This window comes from Coptis chinensis, chromosome 2 (genome assembly GCF_015680905.1).
Source record: "Coptis chinensis isolate HL-2020 chromosome 2, ASM1568090v1, whole genome shotgun sequence".
Lineage (NCBI taxonomy): Eukaryota > Viridiplantae > Streptophyta > Magnoliopsida > Ranunculales > Ranunculaceae > Coptis > Coptis chinensis.
In genome coordinates, this window is record NC_141457.1 from 79,136,930 (window position 1) to 79,163,107 (window position 26,178).

The window sequence follows — 26,178 nt, forward strand, 5'->3', positions numbered from 1 at the left end:
AAAGTGGTGGATTAAAAAATCTTTGAACCAACATTCCCTTGTAGTAAAATAGAGCACATGCACCCACTGCACATTGTTCTTTCATTATATGCCTGTTCTGCGGTGTTGCGCTTTTTGGCCCTTGCGCTGCCTGTGTTCCATGAATGCTCTAAAGTACTTGCCTGAATACTCATAAGAACCGACCCAGTTCTACATTCACGTAGGTGGATATCCATCAAGTGTACAGAGCAGTTAGAATACACTATCTCATAACAAAATAATGGACTATGGATTCCATTAAGAGTAAGATAACTCATCATTTCTTATTGCAATTCAAGTTATACAAAGTATACAATAATGCTATCTAGTCATAGGGTGGGACGTCTCAAAGAAAGACAATAGCATACCAGAGTGACGAGGTGACTTGTTTTTCCCTTTGAACCTACTTCATGGGATCTCCAATCACATAGGTGGGGTTGCCGTCAATGTCGCCCTCTATCTAAGGCAAAAGTCTCATCCCCTCAACGCGTTTCAACCACTTGTCTCCCCGTTAAAAGCGGTTTTGTCGGAGGATCGGCCAAATTTAACTCGACCTCACATAATCTAGAGCCACAACTCTAGATTCCAAAGAAATGCTTTATAGATTGTAGTCTCGCATTTAATATGCCTTTTTCCCATTATACAATTTGCTCTTTTGACTTTGCTATCGGCTGCCCGACAAATACAATGCATAGGTACAGCTGGAGGCGGTTTTGTACCAATAGAAAGATCTGCCAAGAGGTTTCTAAGCCACTCAGCCTCAGCACTTGCTTTATCCAAAGCAATAAGCTCGGACTCCATGGTTGAACGAGCTATCAAGGTCTGCTTAGAAGATTTCCAAGCGACTGCACCTCCACCTAGGGTGAAAATATAACCACTAGTGGACTTGATATCATGAGAATCAGATATCCAGTTTGCATCACAATAACCCTCTATCGCAATTCATTCTTCCTCTCAAGTACTTAGCTAGTCTCTCTAACGCACTCCAATGTTCCTGGCTAGGACAATGAGTGTATCTGCTTAACCTGCTAACTGCATAAGCAATGTCAGGTCTAGTGCAATTCATCAAGTACATGAGACTACCAATAATTTGGGCATATCTAGACTGAAGGACACCATGTTGAGCATTTTTCTGAAGTTCACTATTTGCCTCATAAGGTGTCGACACAGGCTTACTATCATAAAAATTAAACTTCTTCAAAAACTTCTCAACATAATGCTCTTGTGAAAGCGATAGCCATCATCAAGCTTTTTCGATGATTTTGATTCCAAGAATCACATCAGCTTCTCCCAAATCCTTCATTTCAAATTGGGAGGATAAAAACATCTTAGTGTTTCTCACAACATCAAGGCTATGACTCATGATTAACATGTCATCTACATATAGACAGATAATCACATATGTATTCACATCAAAAGATTTAAAGTAAATACATTTATCAAAGATCATTTATGTGATATCCATTAGACATCATGACAACTCATCAAACTTTTCATGCCATTGTTTTGGCTTTGTTTCAACCCATATAAAGACTTAACTAACTTGCATACCTTATGCTCATTCCCCGGTACTATCGTACTTCCCTCAGTCAGCATATATATTTCTTCATCAAGATCACCATTCAAAAATGTAGTTTTACATCCATTTGATGAATAAATAAATTATGAATAGCAGCTAGAGCCATTAGAACTCTTATAGAAGAAATCCTAGTTACAGGAGCATAAGTATCAAAATAGTCAATGCCTTTTTTCTGGGAGAATCCCTTGACTACAAGTCTAGCCTTGTATTTCTCAATGGAACCATCTAGTTTCAATTTCTTTTTGAAGATCCACTTGTAACGTATAGGTTTCGCCCCAGGAGGTAGATCAACTATCTCCCATGTGTGATTAGCTATAATCGAATCTAGTTCTGAGTGTATAGCATCCTTCCAGAAAGGTGCATCTCGAGAACTGATTGCCTCATTATACGTCACAGGATCATCATCAAGAAGAAATGTGTAAAAGTCATCACCAAAATTGGTGGATTTTCTGTCTCTTTTACTCTTCCGAATTTCTTGTTCAGAAATTTCAGGATCTATTGATTGTTGTTCACTAGGAGCAACCAACCTCTCAATGCCAATTTTCAAAGGAAACAAATTTCAAAGAAATCAGCATTTTTACTCTCTATAATAGTGTTAGCATCGACAAGGTTATTATCAGATTTTACTACTAAAAATCTATATGCAGCACTATTATGAGCATAACCAATGAACATACAATCAACAGTTCTAGGTCCCAATTTTCTCTTTTTAGGTTCGTTCACAAGAACCTTTACAAGACACCCCCACATTTTGAAGTATGTCAGGTTAGGTACATGACCTTTCCATAACTCATATGGTGTCTTATTCCCTGTTTTCTTGTTGGGTATCCTATTCTGTATATGGCAAGCAAATAGGATTGCTTCCCCCCACAAGTTCAGGGAAGCTCCAGAACTTACAAGCATAGCATTCATCATCTCTTTTAGTGTTCTGTTTTTCCGTTCGGCTATTCCATTAGACTCAGGAGAGTACGGTGGAGTAGTCTCATGAATAATGCCATTCTTGTCACAAAAGTCCTGGAAGGGGTTAGACTCATACTCTCCACCCCGTCGGACCGTCTTTTTAATCTTCACGCTTAAGCCGGTTTTCAACTTCAGCTTTGTACTTGAGAAACATCTCACCTGCCTCATGTTTGTTTCTAAGTAAATATACCATGGTGTACCTAGAGAAGTCATCTATGAATGTAATATAATAAAACTTCCCCCCCTCTAGACATGGTACTCCTGAATTCACCCAAATCCGTATGAATAAGCTAAGAGTTAGTAATCCAGTTTTATCTCTAGAAACAGTTCTGCAGGGTTTCTTCGTGGCTTTAGTCTCAGCACATATCTCACATTTATCATTAGAAAAATCCGAAATATCAGACAATAAACCACATGCTTTCATCATTTTCATATACTAAACATTCACATGTCCTAGTCTACCATGCCATATATTAAAAGAGTCAAGCAAGTAAGCAGAAGTAGATTCATTCTTATTAATAATAATGTTGTCAAGTACACTCAACATGAAAAGACCACTGTTATTACAATAACCTTTACCAACAAAACCCTCATTCTTTGTCAGAACAAACTTGTCACTCTCAAAAGTCACCTTGACGCCAACTTTTCCCAGTAAGGACACAGAAATCAGATTCTGACGAATCTCAGGAACATGAAGAACATTACTAAGTGAAAGGGTTTTCCCTGAAGTTAACTTCAGAAGAATCTTGCCTGTTCCCTCAACAGAAATGACCTAGAGTCACCCATATAGACATTTTCATCTTTCACTAGTATGTAGTCTGAGAAGGCTTCAACATCACCACAGACATGGCGGGTGGCACCAGAATCTAGTACCCAGTTCTTCTTCCCAGTGGCCATGAACACTTGTGACACCACAGCAGCAATAATATCATCTCCCTTAACTAGATTAGCATTGGGAGGATCATCAGTGTCTTTCTTGTGTCTGCACTAAAAAGCCCTATGTCCAGGTTTACCACAAACATAACAATTTCCATTGCCAGTACCACTCCTTTTAAAAGAAGTCCCTTTGACCTTGAAATTCTTATTTTTGTTGTACTTCTGCTTTTTAGAGGTTTTATTAGATTTGCTGGGATTACCTTCAATGATATTGGCTTTAGAATGGAATTCCTTAGACAACACTTCATCCCGAGTCTTGTTCTTTTCCTCTATGTGAATGTGAATGATCACATCCTCAAGGGTCATTTGCTTGCACTTATGCTTCATACTATTTTTATAGTGTTTCCAAGACTCGGGGAGTTTCTCAATCAAACATCCAGCAACAAAGGTTTCGGGTAAATTAATACCCTCAGTTTTCAAATCATTAATCAGCACATGATAATCATGGATTTGAGACGTTACATCTCTATCCTCTCTCATATGAAACTTTAGAAAAGTCCCAATAACATATTTTTGAGTACCAGCATCCTCTATTATGTATTTCTTGTTCAAACTCTCCCATATATCATGTGCATTCTTATTTGAACAATAAATATCAAAAATTTCATTGGACAAGGTACTCAAAATAGCATGATGACATACCTTATTCCCATTAAGCCAAGCAGCTTGATTTCTTTCGAAATCATTTGAACCCTCCATGGGTGCTGTATCAGTGAGATACTTTGCATAGTTGAGTACATCTAGGGCTGTGAACACCCTTTCTCTCCATCGCTTGAAGTGTGAACCATTGAAGGATTCAATCTTTGACACATTGGGTAAGTTGCGAGCATTCAGTAGAGGTGCAGCATCTCTCATAGACGAAGTAGCCTAATCCGCGCCTTGGTTATTACCTGTTATTCTGTCCTTGTCTTCTATTGTTTTCTTTTATCTGCTTACAACAATCTTAAGGAAAGATTTCGCCCCTTCCAATGGTGCAGAAAGGCAACAAGCGATGCCTTCCCTCACAGATTCAATGGTTAACAAAGAGTGACTTTGCACTAAAAACGGACTACCCTCTAGAACAAAGAATATAACTCTCTCGGGCGGCCGACAGAAGAAGAGAAGAAGAATAAAGCAATTAATGGTTTCGCTTCTCCGATTAGGTGTGGGGGGGGATGAAGGGTCGTATATCCACGAAGTTCTCGCTTTACTTTTACCGGTATACACGAGTTCTCTCTCTGTTCTGTGTTGATCTTTCTCTATGAACACAGCAGTGTTTATATAGAGGTATGATCGGTTACTAGATTGGAGAAGGACACCTCTCAAAGTCGGTTTCACAAAACCAAGCCGAAATAGAACTCTAGCCACCCTAGCCGAAACTTTAGGCAATTGGTAAGCCACTACCCACTAGACAATAAGCCCAAGCCCAAGCCCGAACCTGACACAACGCGGGCGGGGTGTGTGTGGCTTTGGGTGAGTCCTCTCTCCTAACACAAAAGCCTTTATACCCCAAGGGCACGCCCTTATGATGGAGGAATTTCTCATATACCTCACTTGCTAGTGGTGGTTCACCAATATGGGACTAAACAACACACAAGTATTTTGAAATACTCTTGGAGATTTCAACACTCACTGCCCTATAGGTAACATCATCAAATCTTTCAATAAAGAATTAAATCTAGGAAACATGGTTGCTTTGTATCAAAGTGCGGAGTCTCTAGACACCAAGTATTTCCGCACTGATTCCTGCAAGACAACGTTACTTACTGACCAATGTATCTGGAGTTGTCAACTTAACTGTTGTTTAGATAATGAAAGGCAGGAAGCTTAGAACAAGGAGAGGTTGGTATCCTTGGACTTGTACGTTTCGTGCATGGTATCCGTATCAGTTTGTTTATCATTCGTTCAAGGTCTCAACTCTCAAGGAACCAAGTATACGATCTGTAGTTTGACTACTTGAGAAGATGAGAATTTTCTTTTCAGCTATACTTTGGAGTTTGTCTTTACATGATCATCACCAGTTTGGGTATCGGCAAGTGTTATCAAGTGGGAGAGAGTTTTGAGCTGTTCTTCATGATGGCAAAACCAGATTTACCGCTTCTAATCACTACAGGATCCATAAGGGAAGAAGCATGTGGGCAAACCAAACTACAACTGTAAGTATTCTCACAAATCAAATCAAACATCAGACCTTTCCTTCTCTCACTCGTCTGAATTTCTACACTTCCTCCATACAATAGACTCGAAATTCGCCTTGTTTTTGACACCTATCCGATTCCCCATCATACCTTCAACCACTCCACCACAAATAAACCTTTTTCTCGAAAAATCATCGCAATGTAACTTGTCTCTAGACTCTTCATCGAGCTAAGATGATTCCACAAGATAACTTCAGAATTTCCATGCCGCTCGAAATATAACAACACACAACATCAACTAATCATCACCACCACCATCTCGCATGGAAGAAAACTACTATAAATTCGATCTCCCACCAAAGACCCACATCAACATCACAAAATCCTTACATCCCAGTAAAGTTCCTCAGCATGAATCTCACAAACATCACCCCACAAAACCTTTCCCTAGAACTTGTTTTAGGGTCTTCCAACACAACAAACACTCAGCATCCAACCCAACCTTTGCCAAAAGCCCCCAGAGACAAGGGAAAAGAACCTCTGACAGAGAACACTGCCACACAAAATGAGAGGGTTTGCTTACCAACTGATGGTAAAAAGATACTCCCACTGGACAATCGTATGGAAACACTCTTTAACAAACACAATAGTTTCACTCTAATGGGTAAGATACTGGTGGATAAAACGGGATACAACGCAATCAAAGCTGATCTCACTGCAGCTTGGGATCCTATTCGCCCAGTCAAGTCAATGGTCTACCCTGGAGGCCTCTTTGAATTTGTTTTCAGAAACCAGTCTGATACAGACTTCATCATGGAAAACCAGCCATGGAATCCGGCACGTACTACCTTACAGTTACGATCATGGAAAGATTTCTCTCTGACTAGAGCATTCCCAAAAGCCTTTTTCTGGATTCACCTTATCAATCTTCCTCATTGCTATTATGACGAACAATCTGTTCGTAGTATCCTGGACCAACGCAGTGTACCAAAATGTGGAGAGGTCATTTGTGTGAGCATCCCACAAAATGTGCCGGCAGAAGGAGAGAAGCCATGTAACATGGTCCAAGTCAAAATAAAGATTGATATCGACAAACCCATCGCGGCAGGTGCAGCCCTACCATCAACTTTTGGAGGTATATGGGTTGAATATGCCTATGAACATCTTCCGCTGGTATGCTTTCGATGTGGGATTCTCGGCCATAGCTACAAACAATGCATCGAAAATATTCCGCCCCCAGGATACCTAAGGTTTGATCCATTTACTGGCTCAAAACCCCTCTTCACTTCAAACCTCCGTTTCAACTCAAACAAACATCACCACATCAGCTCCGGCAGCCATCAACCTCTGAGTATCCCAAACCCCAGATCCACTACACCTATTCAGCAAGAAAATACCAAAAACTGCCGGGACGATTGCATCGGGGCGACCAACGTTAACACTCCCCAACACTCTAGTCGTCACATCCCACCAAACTCTGACAACACTCACCCACTCCCCAATTTCGGTCAGGCTGTCTCAATCCCTGATTACATGGGTCTGCCACCTCCACCTAACCTCTCAAACCACCTGGCTGTCAAGAAGTACAAACCCAGACTCATGCCAAAAATCCTCTTGGGTAAACCAATCATCACAAACATCCAAAACCCTTCACCAACTATGTTAGGGACAGGAGGGGACCAGACTCAACAACCGATCTCTGACCCAAACCCACTCAACCAAGCTATCTCTGACAATGAACACAACTCTCCACCTACAGAGCAGGAAAAGGAACCTTTCAAGTTCACAGCAACACCCTCACCCAAATACAAAGCAACACAAAGAGAACCTCTTAGCACATCACAACCCCAACAACCTTCTTTTTCACCTATCCCACCAACAAATGAGCTTGAACTTCTCCTGGGAGGCAAATGGCCGATACCAATACAAGGAATGAAGAAACAAAAAATCAATGAGTCACAAAACAAAATCATTCTAGATGTTAACCAAGTCCTAGACTGTTGCTTCTTTCACCAATCTAACCTCAAACGGAAATTCAACCTCTTGCAACTGTCAGAAGACATCTCCACCAAAAAGCCTCGCTACCATAATCTGAAATACGTGAAGAGGGAGACCTCGCCAATGAGATATTAGAGACCATCGAACGGTGATGGCGGCTGGCCGGAAACAGCCCCCTCACAATGAGTCTATTCTTTCGTGGAACTGTCAAGGGTTTGGTCACCCTCGACAGTGAAGATTTGTTGAAGAAAATCCGCAAATATCGACCGGAGATGATCCTGCTAGTTGAAACCCAAGTGAAATCTCCAAAAATCTCCCAAAAAATCCAAAGACAAGGGTTTGTAAACCATTTTCATGTCCCCTCAAATGGCAGGTCTGGTGGTATGAGTCTTTTATGGACAAGCAAGCTGTCAGTTCACATTGAAAAATTTGAGAACTGGATGATACATGGTACGGCACAGTGCCTTTCATCAACTGAACCTAAGTGGACTTTCACTGCTGTATATGCCCACCCAAAGCATCATGGAAGGAAAATTCAATGGGAGTTGTTAGCGGCTCTTGGTGATACGGTACAAGGTCCTTGGGCAATGTTCGGAGATTTTAACCAAGTTCTATGTCAGGACGATAAGATGGGAGGAAGACCTGTTACACCAGCAAAAGTGATGCCTCTCACGGATATGCTCGATAGATGTAATCTAATGCACTATGCACCTTGCCGAAAATGTTTTAGTTGGACAAATAAGAGAGATGGACTAGCTAGAGTGGCTCAAACCATTGATCATTTATTTTGTAATGTCGAATGGCGATCTTTATTTCCAAACTCACAATTGAGCTATGTTTTCTCTCAAAAGTCAGACCATAAAGTCTTGATTTTCACCAGCAACCTTAGGCCTTTTTCTCCTAAATTCCATCGTTTTCGATTTGAAAATGCATGGCTTTTACACCAGGATAACAAATCCCCGGTGCACAAGAGCTGGATCCAAACCTTTAAAGGCTCAAGCTCCTTTCAACTCTCTCAGAGACTAAGACTTTGCCAGCAAAACTTCATTCGGTGGAAAAACATTGTGTTTGGAAACTCCGAAAAGAAAATCCATGAAATAGAAGCGATCATCGCGGACATCCACCAACTCCCACCCTCAGCGAGAACCAGAGCAATTGATCACAGAGAAAAAGCATTGTCAAAGCTCCTTGCAAATTTGGTATTAAGGGAAGAAAGGCATTGGGCACAAAGAGCAAACACAAGCTGGCACCAAGAAGGGGATGATAATACAAAATTTTTCCATATGTCTGTCATCATCAACAGACAAGCCAAAGGTATCACTACAGTCAAAGACAAGGACGGCATACGGCAAACGGATCCAGAAGCCATCTCAAAGGTTTTTGTGGACCATTTCCAGAAAAACTTCGAGAGGTCGGATGATGATGCGACAAGCCAGATTTTCAACTCTTGTGCACCAAGGATCACTGCTCTAGACAACATTGACATGAACGGAACCCCGTGAGGAGGCCGAAATTAGAAGAGCTGCCCTATCGATTGAGCGAACAAATCCAGCAGGGCGGATGGATTTACAGAAAGTTCTTTCATACCTATTGGGATATCATCGGTAGGGACATCACAAACTTCATCCAGCAATTCTACCTCACTGCCCATTTCACAAAACCTCTGAATCACACAAACATCGTCCTAATTCCAAAAACAAAAAATCCTGAACAACCTACACATTTTCGTCCAATCAGCCTTTGTAATGTGGCCTATAAAATCCTGTCAAAAGTCATAGTGAATCGTTTACGACCACTACTGAATAAAATAATAGGCCCTTTCCAAAGCGCCTTCATCCCAGATCGATGTATCCATGACAACATTCTTATAGCCAACGAACTTTTTCACCACCTCAACACCAGAAACAAAAAAGCCAAACAAAAATGGGGAGCAAAAATTGACCTATCTAAAGCGTATGATCGTGTTGGCTGGAATTTCCTGAGGAAAGCTCTTTCTTCATTTGGTTTCAATGACCACTGGTGTAACATGGTGATGTTTTGTGTGCAATCTGCCTCTCTATTCTATTATCGCAATGGCAGACCATGCGGATACTTTAATCCAAAGAGAGGCATCCGACAAGGAGATCCGCTCTCACCATACCTCTTTATTCTAGGCATGGAGGTCCTGTCCACCCATCTCCTAAAACTCCAACAGGCCAAACTCATTAAAGGAATCTCTATTGGCCGGGGTGTCTCCTCGATTCACCACCTGCTATACGCAGATGATCTTGTGCTCTTTGGTAATAATGAGCTCAAAGAAGTTAATGAAATGGTCGAGGCTTTGAAGCTATTCTGTCAAGCATCAGGTCATCAAATCAACCTTGAAAAATCCGATCTGCTCTTCAGTACTCATGCGACGAGAGATTTTAAGCAAAACTCTCGCATAATTTTTGACATCAAAAGACAGAAGCCAACTTCAAACTATCTGGGGAGCCCAACTTGCCTCAGCAGAGTAACAAGCAAGTCCTTCAGCCCGCTACTTCTGAGACTACAAAACAGACTCAGGTTATGGAAGGCATCTACCCTCTCTCAAGCGGGTAGACTGACACTTATTAACGCGGTTTGCTCCGCAATCCCAATTCATCAGATGGGGGTTTTTAAACTACCAGAAGTAGTTACTCATCCCATTGATGTACAGCGGCGTGCATTTTTCTGGGGACATGAAGCAAACACTAGGAGAGTTCACTCGGTTAACTGGGAAACGATTGAAAAGCCAAAGTTATATGGAGGCCTGGGAGTCAGAAATCTTCAGCATACAAATCTAGCTCTCCTCGCCAAGAAAGGTTGGGAAGTCATTGCAAGTGACAGGTCTTTATGGATCGATATTGTCAAGACAAAATACTTGCGAAATCAGGATTTCTTGACTGTGAGTCCCAAACCACGTGACTCTAGAGTCTGGAGAGACATCCTAAAAGCCCGTACAGTCCTCACTAAAGGATTGGGGTGGGAAATAGGAAATGGTTCAGATATCAACCTGTTCACAGAAAGATGGATCCCAAGTAAAGAAGGCATCACGGCTCCAATATACTCCAATCCTACTGTCAAACCGATTTTCGTCTCGGACCTCATTGATAGCTACACCAGGAAGTGGCGCTCCAACGTCATCTACCACTGCTGGCCGGAAGATATTGCGAAACAAATTATCTCCATTCCACTTTCACATACTGCGAAACCGGACAGAAGAATTTGGACACGAACAATTAATGGAAAATACACGGTGAAATCAGGGTATCAAGCTATAACCGACAACCAAAACCCAGCTCTCTTTGATTGGAGAATCATCTGGAAACTTCGGTGCCCCCCGCGAGTAAAGGTATTCATGTGGAAACTTGCACTTGATGCTTTAAACTCCTCCTCTAACCTATTCAATATAGGTTTAAACTTTAACCCAGACTGTGTCTTATGTAAAAGCTACCCAGATACCTCCCAACACCTGTTCAAAGAATGCCCTTTCACTTTCGGAAATATGGAGAGACTGCCCATCCCCCAAATTGTTAACGCACCCTTCAATGACACACCGCAGCAATGGATATCACAGACTCAACATCTATTGCGAAATCAGCATAGAGAAATACCCTTTGCCATGGAACTCTTTGCAATCATCTGTTGGAACATCTGGAAAAGCAGAAATGAAATGATTTTTGAACAAAAGAAGGTCACTCCTCAAGGCACAATCAAAGCTAGTCTTGTTTTTCGAGAAGCACAAAGGATGCCCATCACTACTCCTTACACCCAAGAGACCAAAACAACTTCTTCATCTCTGCTGAAGCCTCACTCACCCCATACGTAACTCTAAACACTGATGGTGCGTGTCACGGAAATCCAGGCCCTGCAGGTATGGGATGTGTATTAAGGAAGTATGACGGGGGTTTTATTGCTGCTTCAGTGGATTATGTCCCTTTCGGAACATCTTTCCTGGCAGAAGCTTTGGCCATGAGACTAGGTCTATATCTAGCAATCTCATATGGCATTACCCACATAAATATCCAAAGTGACTCCCAGGCTTTGATCAATTGCATTAAGGGGGAAGACAGGGATAGTCCATGGGAGGCAGCTGGGATCATTGAGGATATTCGTCAACTTTTCTCTTTGTTCGAAAACATATCCATCATCCATATATACAGAGAAGGAAATGCAACTGCGGACACACTGGCACAATATGGCATTTCTTTAGCTCGTCACATGAGCTGGCATGATAGACCTCCAGATATCATCTGTAAAGATCTCTTTTTCGACTGTATGGGTATTTCCACGCCCCGTTTAGTTTAAATAATATGAAAATGTTTGAGGAAAAAAAAAAAAAAATTGGGATGCTCCACCAAACTACATTATTACTTGTGGGCGATGTACACAAATTTTGTTTGTGGTTGTAAACTAAAGGTAGATGAAATTGTGTTTGTGAATGGAAGCGAGAAGTTTATGATAATGGACGACTTGCGTATAAAGAAGATTTCTGATGAAACTGGTCTGTCTCTTATTCGTCAGTTTGGAATCGAAGATATATCCACTGTTGAAGAAAAAGTTGTGAGTGTTGGTCAAGCACAGGTATATATTTGGCATGCACTTCATAAAATCAGTTATGCTCCCATCTGTTATTGTCGATTTTATATTTACTTTTATTAACTCGCCTTTTGCTTTGTCAATATTAATTAGCTGAAGGATTTTTTGAATCTCTCACTATACTGTACGACGCCAATGACAAACATGTTTCAGTTGAAGCAAAATGAGATCAATGCTGCAATTAAGATTAAAGCAGAGCCATTGGACGTCAAGTCTCAATCGTTTGATCAAATAATGCGGGATGCTATTGCGAAAATTTCCTTAAAGCTTGTAGTCAGTATATCACAAAAAAAGGTGTTATATGCAATAGCTAATGAAGAATTTGTCGATCTTATATTTAGTCCTCTCGCTTTTTCAATTGAAACTATGGCAGAATTTTTTGGGGGATATTCGTCCATAGGAAGTATGGACAACTTGATAAAAAGTGAGGAAATTTTGTGTAATGAGGATCCTGGAAACTATAAGAGATCTGAGAGGATACCATTTAATCCTAAATTTGATGGGGGTTTTATTAAAGGACCTGCATATTTTTTGGTGACTGATGAGCTAGTGGTAGAACCATTTTCACCAATATCTAGCATTTCCTACATCAACAAAATGGGCGTGCCTTTGAGCGACTTACAGGAACAGAAAGCAAATGTTGGTGAACATGAGGTAAGTACTCAAACTCAAGGTTCCATCATTTTAAGAAGGTAAGTCTTGATAATTATGCACCACAAACGCACATTGTCAGTAAATGTTTGGGCTACTGCTGTTAATCCCCTGATTTAGAACCTGGTCTGCGCAATATCGGAGTATGTACTTTGAGACAGAATGACTGTATTCTGTCGTGTTAGGAAAACTCCTCAATTGGCTATAAAATATTGCTACAGCTCCTACAAGGACCTAACAAGGACAACAAAAGTTTAATTGATTTTGGGTACAAAAGAAGTAAAGAACTATTGAAGGATGTTTAATGATTTTTTCTTATTTTTTAATTTTTAATTTTTTTGCAGGCTCTTTCCATTCTCAAGGCTTCATTAACCTCGAAATCAGCTCTTACCGATGTATTTTGCAGAAAGAAATAAGGAGGCATCAAACCATTGGGCTATCGTTGTCTCATAAACGTCATTCAGGAATTCTATGCACCCCAATTGCACCTGCTTCTAAGAGTTTTGGGCTAATTTTCCTCATGCATGAGTACAGGACATGTAATTAATATTTTCCTGGTTAACAATTTGATTTTTTCCTTCTTGGGAATTCGATGGTTTATTTTGATGGAATTGAATTGATTTCATCTATAGTGTCACTATACAGAGAAACTTTAACAGGGGTGTTCTTTTCTGCACAATAGGTTCTATCAGTGTTCCTCAAAGCAAGGCACAAAATATCGATATCGGTGTACCTAAAAACCGAGATATATCGGAAATATCGGTTTTTTTAGTGACCAGTCCAAACTATTTAAAATATCGGAAATATTGGAAATATCGGAAATATCGAAAATATATTGGAAATATCGGATTTATATTTAAAAATGGTCAAAAAGTCAACCGATATATATCGATTATATCGGAAATATTGATTATATCGGCGATATAAAGTTTCATATCGGAAATTCCGATATATCTCGGAAAAAAGGGGTTCAATATTCGGTAGATATATATCGGAAATATCGATATCGGTGTACCAATTTACCAAGATATATCGACGAGATATCGGATATCTCGGCGATATTTTGGGCCATGCCTCAAAGTGTACCATACTACTTTTAAGTTTTAAGGACGTCTCAAATTGAGTGTCCTTGGAACTTAGGAGACCCTAGGTTCTTGGGGTATGATCGCTTGGCCATACGGGAGTTGGTGTCTAGCCTCCAGATTATAGGCCATATTTAGCAATTGGGTTTCATGTCAGGTGATCTTGGACACACCTATAATCATTTTATTTAAAATAAATAAATAAAATGATTTTTGACACATTTAGCTTCCAAAATTACTCTTATTTTTAGGTACTCTAGGGGCACAACTCATTTTGTGTTGGGCGGACCAAAAAAAAAAAATTATTTTACAAATTTGTCATTGACAAAAAAAATTGTAATTTGTGTTGGGCACCCCACCTACAAGGTAATTTGTTGGAACCTCCTATTGCTCTTACGGTCTTACCCTAAAAGACCCCACTTCCAAATACAACCTCCACTCAAGCAATGCATTTGCAAGGAGCCGTCTCTCGGCATCACAGAGACTCATCTTCCCCCACTCAGTCAACTGCACACAAATTGTTACTGGGATGTAAGATAACTAATGACTTATCATGTCATGGTTTTATGTAGTGGTAACTGGAATACTCTAACCGGACTCTCTATTTGGCAGATCAACACTAGCATATGTAGTATATCAGCCACTAATAGATCTCTACTGCATGTGTAACTTTGTTTTACTATCTTACCCATGATAAATTACACAACAATCACCTGCGCATCATATACTACGTCAAAAAGATACACTGGATTAGATAATTCACTTATAATACACAGTATGCCTTGCAAAAAGTTTTGTGCTACTCGAGCTCTTGGCTCATATGTCTACTAAACTCGAGCTCTCTATTTGTGCGCACTCTATTTCGAATCAATGTCAGCCAGTCATGTACTAGCATATCAATAAAAAATAAAAAACATAGAGGGTCAAAGCATCATTTCAATATATTACCCTAATGTTCCCCTTCTTCCTCCAGAGTTCTTTTGAGGATATTGTTCCATTTTTTACTCTCCTTTACTTGAAAGTTGAATGATAGTATTTAAGTTTGTTTGCATCTATTGTCCATGACTTGGATAATTGTCATGTAGGCCGCTTCCTACAGTTATTTTCCCTTTTCTTGTTTGTGTGTCAGTGCTAGTTATACCAAAACCACATGATAATTGTAAACTTATATCATGAGTCATGCCTAGTGGTTATTTTGTGTCCGAATATTGCTTCTCTAGGAAACAGGTTGGAACTCTCACTAAAAGAAAATTGAAGTGTTAAAGCTTAAAAAACAACAACTTTCCACTTTTACCAGTTGATGTTATTCTAATTCTTCAATCTATACTCATTCATACACTCAGCTTCCAGCTGCAATCATTGTTCCTTTGTGGTGTCTCTTTTCTAGTTTCTGTAGTTTTGCTCTCTCAATGTCTTCTGTCTCTCTTCAAATACCATACAAGCAGGCAGTCTGCTCAGTCAAAATTAAATAGACCATGGACAATGAAATGGATAAACCTAATAAAAAAGATCGCATGTAAAAGCTTCATCTGCCCCTATATAGATTAGATCTGACTGGATATGTAGGCAGGTAGTATCAATGGTAGCGTCAGTGACCTAAAAAAAACTCTTTTAAAGCCCTCTTTTCGAGCTAATTCATCCATCCCAAATAACCACAGTCTAGCCTTATCTCAGCCCTCCATTGGTCCTCCCCATCTCTAGTGTGTCGGTTCAATTTTTGAAATGAACTACCTTACCTAAACCTCAGACTGTTGAGCATCACATATATCCCAACAATGCAAAGTCGAACTAAAAGTGGAATGCAACAATACCGAACGTTTGTGCAAGTAAAAAATAATACTGGTCAAGAATGTAGATATAGTGGGCATAATACCCTAAATAGACGATCAAGACTGTGTACCAGACGAAAAGTGATTTTTAGGCTGTGGAACAGTGACAACATGTGCACACTTACTTCATTGATCATATTAGTAACTTCTGTATGTGCTAAAAGGCTCTAAACGTTTTACCACACCCTGACCATTGTTTTGAAATCTACTACTTACGAACTCTACCGCCAGCCAAAACCCAAACGACCTCTAGAAACTAGAAAGAACCAATTTCCTGGTAGAAGAAATAATGACTTTATATCCTGGAGGAAGTGGTGTCTAAAGATTGTATTTGAAAGCATGTGGATGGCTGACAAGGATGACCAGCAACAACATAGCCGAATAAAAACATTCCAAGACTACTTTCTAACATCAATATACATCAACATTGAGTGGGGCTCGTTCACCTGCAACTTCTCCCACATGCCCCGAAAAGTGCTAGGGACTCACTAAAACGTCCCCAACTATGGTTTAACTGAGCATCTTCTAAAGGATCAAAACAAATCTGAGATCCAGTGTGATTCTAAGAGTATCTTCAAGAAACAAGCAAAGTCAACATTTAATGGGGTTGGTTCACCTGCAACTTCTCTCACATGCCCCGATTACAATAGAGTTAAAACAAAACAAAACATTGGGTCGTCTTCAGATTTTTAAAGAAGCAACAATTTGGATTACAGTCAACAATCCCTAAATCGTGCGCACCAAATTCAGACACACAGATTGCTCTGTTTCATCAACATCATCTGGATTATCTCAATCTCTACAAAACTCAACTTCAAATCAAACCAAAGAGCATAAAGACCAAGAATCCAAAAGAAGCAAAAGAGTGAGATATCAATAATTTAAGCACCGAACATACGAAAATTTGTATATGACTTTTGTGAACTCAAAAGAAATCAAGATCTGGCTTGGAACTTTCCCAACACCTGAATGGTAGCAACGGCTCATAGAATTCTCGACATAGCGAATTGAAATTAAAGAAGAAGGACGAAGGGTTGAGGACGAAGAGAAAAAGAGAAATGGAAACTGTTTATAACCGGTTTCTCGTTTTTTTCGTGTATTCGAGTGTTTTTGGTGGGGGTGTACTGGACTCCTGGTAGTGCCCAACCCAATTGCGGTCTGCCCAACATAATTTGGAGTCTGTCAATAGTACGATCCCTAGGTGTATCCAAAATATTTATTGACTAAAACAAGTCACTTATTGAATATAACTGGCGGTGGTTTTCTTCTTCTTCTTGTACCAAAATTGGGAAGTGATTGGTAACCTCCTTGAAAATCAGCCTATTAATCCAACAGTCTCAATGACATCCCTTCCTTCCACTATAAATGCCGACCTTCGGTTTCATGTTTTCCATTCTTGGTACATCCCCTGCCTTACTTGGGGACAACAATAAGGCATTCAACAATACAAGCTTTGCAGGAATGCAACAGCATTGTGGTGCATTTTCTATTAATTCACAAATTGAGATTCAAGACAATATATATATTGGAGAAAAAGAAACATAGTTTAACAATTTACACAATTTTCATAACCCATGGGAAAATAATCTTGGATCAGTTGAGTTCCCCTCAACTTTGTACGATGATTGGAGTCCTGATTTCCTATGGGATTCTCTATCTACATAAGTGTCTATAGAATACTCAAGTAACAGGTGATATACTACATCAAATAACAGGTGAAATAGGTGATATACTACTCAAGTATATCACCTCAAATAGGTGAAATATATCAAATAACAGGTGATATACTACTCAAGTAACAGGTGACACACTGAAGAACTTGTTTCAATTGAGACCCATTCTATTGACCTTATTCTTTGTAAAGTGGCTCATTTAATATATTTTTCCTGAAACAATGTGGTCGAGTAAATTTGTTTATCACGAGAAAGGCATGTTGTTCTAATTTTCAGCTTAGACAAATGTGTCCCACGCAATCAAATGAACATAAATACAAATACACATAGCACAAAAACGCATACTAAGGGGTCGTTTGTTTTTTTTAGCCTCTGAATTCTGAATGTTGAATGTCAACTTCGAGAAAAAATATGTTTTTTTTTTTCTCGAATGACCGACTCAATCTTTGAATATAAATCATTTAGACATTTTTACCCTTGCAATCCATTTTGAACACTAACTTGATTACTTGTAAAACAAAAGAGTTAAAAATGGATTTAACATAGTTTCCTTTGTTTATTCAACATTTTGATGCCTAAAAGGCTCATATAGTAATATGAGATAAAAAAAATTACGAAAAATATAAACATAAATAATAGTTCAATAACCATAAGGTCATCTATAAAATCTTAATACCAAGTTAAATGACATTACAAGTAACTCCAAAGTGCGGCTCTTGTAAACTTGATTATATATGTCCACTAAATAATTGTTCCACAATTTGATCACGCAAGTTGATCATGTACTCATGTGCCTCGGGTCCAAATGTGTGATTTATACTAGTGCTTCTGGTCTGTCAGAGTTAATTGAATACCTCACTGGAATAGTCACATTTTCTTTTTTATATTGCTTGAACAATCCATCATCATCATCAATGGCCACGCAACGGAGAAAATTGTGTATCACCATGCATGCTACAACAATTTGAACTTGTGTGCGAAAACTATATGGAACCATCTTCTTCAATATCTTGAATCTTGCTTTCAAGACACCAAATGTTTTCTCAATTACATTTCTTAGCGAAGAATGTGCCTGATTAAACTTCTCCTCTTTGTTTTTAGGACGACCACCTCGTTTAAAATCTACCAACCAATACCTAGCATTCCTACAAGGACACATAAAGCCCCTAGTATGTGTGTATGCAGCATCACACAAGTAATACATACCTACAATAATGAAACACATGAATAAGTATGTAAACCAAAAATATATATTTGATCGATGAGGTTATTTTGATACGCATCTTCAGGAGGCAATCAATGGAAATCCGTATTTTTCAGGCCATCTTAATATCTCGTTTAATACATGAGCATCATGTGCAGTCCCTTCCCATCCAGCCATCACATAAGCAAATTTCATATCAAAATCACACACACCAAGAACATTTTGGAAACAATCCTTACCTCCTCTTCCTCGAAAAGGAATTTGCTTATCAAGTAGAATGTGTGCATCTACTAGTGTACCATCCAAAGCTCCAACTGCTCCTTTAAATGACCCTCTCTTAAGACGACGTTGGTAACGAGATCCACCTTTATGAATAACCCCATCAAATGGTGGATCAATTATCATCTCCTTTGAGAAATGGAGCATTGCCACTGGCACCTCATGAAAACACTTACTAATGGTTTGTGTTGAATGTTGAAATCGATCCACTATTGATTGATTTCGCTTATTGTGACCAATAGTCATTAAAAACATAGCCATTTTTCCTCTACATCAATATGTTTACTATCATGAAGTCACTCCCTTTGTCAAAAGTGATCACATAACATAATGAAGGCAGGCTTCTTCAACCTTAACATGTTAAACATATGTGTGGAAGTTCCATGTAGAAGCTCTTGTACGTACATTTTCCCAGTAAGCGCGGATATGCATATCTTCTGCCTTATACGCTTATGCTTTGTCAAAAGCCATGTGAATATTATGATTAAATACACTAATAACCATTGTCGTGGTGTCATTTTCCCTGAATTAAAGTTTAAAAAAACAAAACAAAATCAAATGTTAACCTCAAAGTAACAAGTTTAAAGCAACCATAAGTAATCAAGTCAACAAAAATACTCATAAATGTTGAATCATAATAATCATAATATGACAGTAATCCAAGTCAACAAAATGTAAATACGATAGTCATCCAAGTAATTAGCGCACATTATTTGCAAAAAATATGTCATCCTAGAAGTAATATTCTTCAGGAATTGGATCTTAAGCCTATTTTCTTGAAGATTCAGAAGCTTCTTGTTATGAGAAGGGTGGAGGGAAAGAGCTTCCAAGGAGTTAAGATAAAGAGAATCATCTAGCAAACGGCCAAAACATATAACTCTTGCACCTGCGCATCACCTTCATCCACAAGCTTTTTGTCTCCCATGGTTTCAGTCTTCACTATCTCCACAAGCTCCCCAATACTCTTAACAAGAGGATCTGCTGGCTCAATCGAATCTCTCTTACGTTTTTGCTACAAGCTACTTGCATCACTCTTTACTCGTGACGTAGTCGGAACCTGTCTTTGGTTAGGTGGTCCATCTGCTGGAGTATTATGTGAATATGTAAGAGATTCTTCATTATCAGATGAAATATCATGAGAAGGATTATATTGTGTGTCATCCATGGGTACATCCTGTGATGTGTAGGGATCATAGTCCCCACAAATTGTGACATTAAGGAAGTAATCAGCTCCATGAATCTGGTTATCCTCATCTCCATCACTTTCAATATTCTGAACCTTTGCAACATGATCATTGGGGGGATTTGTCATTGGAATGGATGCTTGTGATTAAACATTTCATCGCCAGAAGCTAGGGTGGGCTCAAACAAGGATTCTAACAACTCCCTATTCACCAACAGAGCATGCCTAAATTGACCAATCAACAGATATTTCTGTTTATAGCAAAAAAAAATCAAATTAAACAAATAAAATAATATGCATACGCTTATATAACTTGTATGAACAAAAAAATGTGAGTTTCTACCTCAATTAAGTCGTCCCAAACTTCATCTGGGAATTCAAAGACACCTCCAACAAAATCGACTCCGTGTCCTGTCCGTTTTGATAGTAACCTCCATGCCGCATATTGCTTTTGGAGATAATCCCATTGGTTCTTGAGTTGCCTTTGTGTGTATGGGACATTGTAATTCTTGCTCATTTTTTCAATAATCTTAGTCCATGACTCTAATTTTAATGAAGTTCCACTAAAGCCTTTATTATTAATCTCGTCCAAACACATTTCGATGAAATATTTTTTCCATGTATCATCGGTCTTTAACCTAGGATTTGGAGCAAATTTCTCAACCACTTCCTGAGTTGCTTTTTTCTCTTTCTTAACTCTTGGAGTTAATTTTTCCTTCCGGGGACCCATGCCTAATGCCACTCATTAGCCATTTAAATGAATTTAAAGTAATGCACTAATAAAATAAAAAATACATAGAAGCATAGACGAATGCAATTTTGAATAAAAACAAATATTATGAAAAAGTATATATGGTGAATTGTATATATGCATAGTGGCTAAACTTGTCAATCACCCGGATGCGATGAAGCAAGTACAAGAAGAAGTACGAAAAGTTGTTGGAAAAAATCCTACAATCTAGGCATACTGAGGAAAGGCTGCAGTTCACCTTAACTTATCAATAGCTTCTAATGATGTGGTGATTCGCGTATGTCCTTCAAAGAATATATCTGATATATCTACTTCTCAAGGTTGGAGAAGCAATTTCAGGGAAAAAAAGTGACAAAACTGACAAACAACATGTATTTAAACAGAACGGAGAACTTTTAACCCACAATTCAGCAATATAAATGCAGAGCAACTCAAAGTCGAGTTACTAATATTGCTGACAGAAGCCTACAAACTTAAATCAATTGATGAAGTGAAGAAACTTGTTTCTTGGTTGCCAAACATTGGCAATTTCATAAACAACAAGAACATAGAAACAAGCTAATGAGCATCACTCTGATCCAAAAAAAAAAAACATTTGTGAGGAAACTCAACAGAAGGAACTACATGGAAATTGGAGAAATCAGTCTCTCAGCTAGGTATCAAAAAATTACTTGACGACCAAAATCAATAAAACAAAAGAACAACATGCAAACATCCAACCTACTCTGTAGAGTATTTTTTTTAGGGTGCTCTCTAGTAAGCAACTTTCTTGGTTGATAATGCTGGAGTCCAACTTACTCCTACCGATTCTCTGAATATATGCCATGATGATGCATTGTAACTTTATTTCGTTTTTGGTCAAGTGAGAAATATGTTAATAACACCTAACATAAGTAGCTTGAGAAGTTTGAGGGGAACAAAGTGCATTCCAGACACAAAAGGACACAAACGATGAAACATAACCTAGCTTCTCATAGTAGCTAAGAAAAGCCCTAGAAGGTTCTGACAGACCAAAAAATGAACCTTTCACTAGTATAGGAATGTGAAACTCACCTAATACTGGAAGAGTTACATTTGTAAGCAGGTGTATGATTGTGCAAATAAATAACCAATCAACCAGTACATTTAACTTATTCTGGGGTGGCTAGCCTTACTTTCTCCAGATTATTGATTGAAAACTTGTTTTGGATGAATAAATGAATATTGTTCTTTTTTCTTTAAACTAATCAACTTGTATTAATGGTTCCAGACTTGATTCAAATGCATTTTCATTGTGTATTACTGAAAAATTCTACAATTATCCCTAGGCACAAAGCATCAACTCTGGAACTCAAATATTGCAACATGATTTTCTCAGAAACTAGTACACCACCAAACACAGAGATAATCAGCAAGCAAAAAAAATTAATGCTTCCCTACACTAAAACAAACAGATATATAAACGATACACAGAACACATATTAATTAAGAATGGATCAAAGATAAATAGAGTAGAGAAATCGGTATTTGCTGGAAAAAATAATAATAAAACACGACGTTTACGTACCTAGTTATTATAGCGCAGCAACCAAAAGTAGGAGAAAATGAGTTAGTGGAAGGGTTATCAAGTTATGGAAGGGTAAAGGGTAGAGGTGGAAACCTAACTGGAAACCTAACTTGAGCGACTCTTTCTTCAGCGTTCAGTGAGAAAAGAACGCAAAATGCTGAAGTCGGTTTTGTACCTTTGAATGCTGAAGACTCCAATAAAAACAAACAACTTACCTTTCGCTGAATGCTGAAAACTAGTTTTCAGCGGTGCTGAATGCTTAAAAATTTTAAAAAAAACAAACAAACTACCCCTAAGCCAAGAGAGAGAATTTGCTTGCGGGGCTTTTACTCGGAGTGCATTATGAGCCTTTTGATATGCATTACTAGCCTGGATCTCAATGAGATACACAGTTACGTATTTCATCAAGGGCTCGAATGCCGTGAGAATAAGGAAACAGAAACATGGAAGACAGTTTCAACAGTTGTTGTCTTATTCAGCTTGATGACATGCATTTGGTTAGCCTTTCTTTCCTACCGAATGTTCCAAATGTGAAGTGGTTTAATTAGCTTGATCAACCTGTTGGAGTTATCCCTCACATGAGGAGAAAAGGAGTTCAGCTTGCGTGGAGAAGCTTGAGCGCACACGCGCTAAGATTAGTCTTGCTCAAGGTGTGACCCGCGCCCATGCCATGGACAACCTCCAGTGTTTTTAGGGCGTGAGCGCTCGACTTTGGCCTTGCCTAAGGCGCGCCCGCGCCCATGCCTATTTTCGTCAGAACTTCTATTTTTGCGAAACCGCGAGTTTGCAATATAAGGTTTGGGTTTTTGGAAAAACTTAACACTTGCTAAGACACGGAAATACACAGCACACATAGAGGAAACCCAATCTTGAAAGCAATCAGGATTGAGAGATAATATTTACAGAGAAACAACCCTGTAAAGAGAGAGGAGTGATTTAGTAAGGTGAGAGACTGAAAGGAGTGATTGTAATCTTCCTTCCCACTTTATAAAAGGATTAGCTCTTATGGAAGTAGGCGTCATTGGCCGAACCACGGTATATCTTTGCGTTGTGGTATGCTTTTACTGCTTTATATTATTATCTGTTGTTAATAGTTGTTTAGCGAGTTGGGCATGATAGTTTGGTTGTAGGGAATATTTAGATTGTTGTCTGGAGTTGTTATTGATTCTAGTACAAGTTATCTGTGTAGTGGGGAATTGATTGGTATCGGTGTTAAACCCCAACAAGTGGTATCAGAGCATTGGTTAGATTAGTCTAGGGTGCTATCCAAATCTTGGTTAGAAGGTGTTTGACAAAACTCCTGAGAGAAGATTTGAGTTTAAATAACTTGTAGAGATGGACAATTCCGTGAACACTCGCATGACGAGTCTAAATAGGAAGAACTACACCATTTGAAAAGCTAAGATGGAAGACTTGTTTTATTGCAAGGACTTGGCACAACCCATTGAGAATGGAGGAGAAAGACCGAAATCGGTTGATGCGGCTGAGTGGAGCAAGCTTGACAAAAAAGCAATTGGGTACATTCGACAGTGGATTAACAACAGTGTCTTTCACCATGTATCCTAAGAGACTACAACTTTTGGCTTGTGGAAAAAACTCGAAGACCTCTATGAGAGGAAGTCGAGCGGAAACAAAGTGCTGCTCGTTAAGAAGTTTGCCAACACGAAGTACCAAGAAGGTTCTTCAATGTCTGAGCATTTGATGAAGATTAATTTGGGAGACGAAGTTGAAGCTTTGTTTCTACTAGGCTCTCTACCCGAAAGTTGGGAGACGTTAGCAGTCTCTCTACACGGATCAACCAAGGATGGAATCATTTCCATGGAGATGGCTACCGCGTCTTTGTTGAATGAGGAGACTAGAAGGAGTTCAAAAAGCAGCTCCTCTCACTCAGGGATCCTTGTCACAGAGAAACGACGGAGAGGTAGAAGCAGAAAATCATCTCGTTCTAGAGGTGATGACAGAAGTAAATCTAGGGGTGAAGCTAGAACTCCTAAGGCAGAGAAGCAATGTTACTATTATGCCACCAAGGGTCACTTCAGGTATGAGTGCAGAACACTGAAGAGGGATGAGAAGAATAACTGTGTACATGAAGACATGGTGTAGAGGAACGAAAACACAGGCAGAGATACTACCGCACTAGTCGACAATCTAGTGAGAATTATGTCATATTGTGGTGTGTGTTGTCTTAGTACCGCAGGCCAGGATACAGAGTGGGTGATAGATACAAGAACATCATATCACGTCACACCGCACAGAGGATTCTTCACTACCTATAGCTGTGGTGAATATGGTGAAGTGAAGATGGGTAACAATGGAGTCTCGAAAATTATAGGCATTGGTGATGTTCATGTAGAAACCAATGTTGGCTACACCTTGACACTCAAGGATGTAAGACATGTCCCTGACATTCGGCTAAGCCTAATTTCGGCTGGGAAGTTAGATGACGATGGCTTTGTAAACTCATTTGGTAACGGGGTATGGAAACTGAGCAGAGATTCCATTGTAGCAGCCAGAGAGAAGAAAAATTGCTCTCTTTACAAAACACAGGATAGTTTATGTAAAGCAAAAGTGAATGCGACAGAAGAAGAAACTTCCTCCGAACTGTGGCACAAGAGACTGTGTCATATGGGAGAAAAAAGGATGGAAGTTCTTGCTAAGCAAAAGGCCTTGCCAGACATCAAAGGTACACATTTAAATAGATCGATGTACTCACTGTTTGGTAAGAAAGCAACACAGGGTGTCTTTCCAAAGATTCCCATCTCACAGAAAGGACAATGTCTTTGAACTAGTGCACACATACTTATATGGTCCTATAAAAGTGAAGTCCCATGGGGGAGCTTTATACTTTATGACCTTCATTGATGATGCGTCAAGAAAGGTATAGGCATATAGTCTGAAGACTAAGGATGAAGTACTTGGCGTGTTTGAGAAATTTCATATCATGGTGGAAAGAGAGACAGGGAAGTTGTTGAAGTGTATTTGCTCAGATAATGGGGGTGAGTAGATTGGGCCATTTAAAGAGTATTGCCAGAGTCATGGGATTCATCATGAGCAGACCATTTCCAAAACACCGCAACAGAATGGAATATCAGAGAGAATGAACCGTACCATTATAGAGAGGATGAGATGCATGTTATCTCACTCTAAGCTACCTAGAAGCTATTGGGTAGAAGCAATGCATGCATCTATGCATATGATCAACCTATCACCATCAAAGCCTCTAAATAGTGATTATCCATAGAGAGTATATGGTCAGGCAGCAGGTGTCGACTAGCAAAGTCGGTAAAACCTTTGGGTGATGATACCAGAGGTCTGGGGCTCGAATCCCGCCAGCATCAAAGAGTTACTGATCTCATTTAAAACAGGCTTACCAAAAAAAAAGTATAGTCATGCAGAGATGTGATTATGGATACTTGAAGGTATTTGGGTGCAGGACATTTGTGCATATTCCGAAGAATGAGAGATCCAAGTTTGATGACAAAGCCAAGTGGTGCATTTTTCTAGGTTTTGGAGATGAAAAGTTTGGTTACAAACTCTATGATCCAATTAACAAGAAAGTAATCTGAAGTTGAGATATTGTGTTCTTAGAAGACCAAATCATAACAGACTTTGAAGAGGGTGAGAAGCTAAAGGCTTTTACCAATGATCTTGTTGATTCAGAACTAGAAGTTTCTACTGTCGAACGTGCAGAAGGCATTGAGAATGAAGAGAACCATGAGTTTGAAGCTCATGATAAGAATTTTATTGCTCATGATGGGATAGAACCTATTGAT

The 26,178-nt window shown here is 39.2% G+C and overlaps 4 protein-coding genes across 4 annotated transcripts; 2 read left to right on the plus strand and 2 right to left on the minus strand.

Annotated features, from left to right (window-relative positions):
* The first annotated feature begins 7,790 nt into the window (after positions 1-7,790).
* On the plus strand, positions 7,791-9,110 carry LOC147518073 (uncharacterized). The gene has a single exon (XM_086593803.1). It carries the CDS (start codon positions 7,791-7,793, stop codon positions 9,108-9,110), a length of 1,320 nt encoding a protein of 439 aa, XP_086449929.1.
* A 2,374-nt stretch (positions 9,111-11,484) lies between these two features.
* Positions 11,485-13,516, plus strand: LOC147518074 (uncharacterized). Its single transcript, XM_086593804.1, has 4 exons — positions 11,485-11,890; positions 12,032-12,192; positions 12,301-12,861; positions 13,203-13,516. Exons 1-4 carry the CDS (start codon positions 11,485-11,487, stop codon positions 13,272-13,274), a joined length of 1,200 nt encoding a protein of 399 aa, XP_086449930.1. The 3' UTR covers positions 13,275-13,516.
* Positions 13,517-18,256: 4,740 nt separating this feature from the next.
* LOC147518075 (uncharacterized) lies at positions 18,257-19,186 on the minus strand. The gene is made up of 2 exons (XM_086593805.1): positions 18,886-19,186; positions 18,257-18,648 (listed from the first exon to the last, which is right to left on the minus strand). Exons 1-2 carry the CDS (start codon positions 19,184-19,186, stop codon positions 18,257-18,259), a joined length of 693 nt encoding a protein of 230 aa, XP_086449931.1.
* Positions 19,187-20,233: 1,047 nt separating this feature from the next.
* LOC147518076 (L10-interacting MYB domain-containing protein-like) lies at positions 20,234-20,838 on the minus strand. The gene is made up of 2 exons (XM_086593806.1): positions 20,452-20,838; positions 20,234-20,359 (listed from the first exon to the last, which is right to left on the minus strand). Exons 1-2 carry the CDS (start codon positions 20,836-20,838, stop codon positions 20,234-20,236), a joined length of 513 nt encoding a protein of 170 aa, XP_086449932.1.
* Between the last annotated feature and the right edge of the window lie 5,340 nt (positions 20,839-26,178).

What these genes read in the sequence shown, in the direction of transcription:
- LOC147518076 (XM_086593806.1), bottom strand. Translation starts at nt 20,838, where the DNA reads ATGGGTCCCCGGAAGGAAAAATTAACTCCAAGAGTTAAGAAAGAGAAA. An exon ending in TTTGGGACGACTTAATTGAG is followed by an intron (nt 20,360 to 20,451) that starts GTAGAAACTCAC and finishes TGCTATAAACAG; the next exon opens with AAATATCTGTTGATTGGTCA.
- LOC147518074 (XM_086593804.1), top strand. Translation starts at nt 11,485, where the DNA reads ATGGGATGTGTATTAAGGAAGTATGACGGGGGTTTTATTGCTGCTTCA. An exon ending in TCTCTTTTTCGACTGTATGG is followed by an intron (nt 11,891 to 12,031) that starts GTATTTCCACGC and finishes AACTAAAGGTAG; the next exon opens with ATGAAATTGTGTTTGTGAAT. An exon ending in TGAGTGTTGGTCAAGCACAG is followed by an intron (nt 12,193 to 12,300) that starts GTATATATTTGG and finishes AATATTAATTAG; the next exon opens with CTGAAGGATTTTTTGAATCT.
- LOC147518075 (XM_086593805.1), bottom strand. Translation starts at nt 19,186, where the DNA reads ATGGCTATGTTTTTAATGACTATTGGTCACAATAAGCGAAATCAATCA. An exon ending in TCCTTTTCGAGGAAGAGGAG is followed by an intron (nt 18,649 to 18,885) that starts GTAAGGATTGTT and finishes TCATTATTGTAG; the next exon opens with GTATGTATTACTTGTGTGAT.
- LOC147518073 (XM_086593803.1), top strand. Translation starts at nt 7,791, where the DNA reads ATGAGTCTATTCTTTCGTGGAACTGTCAAGGGTTTGGTCACCCTCGAC.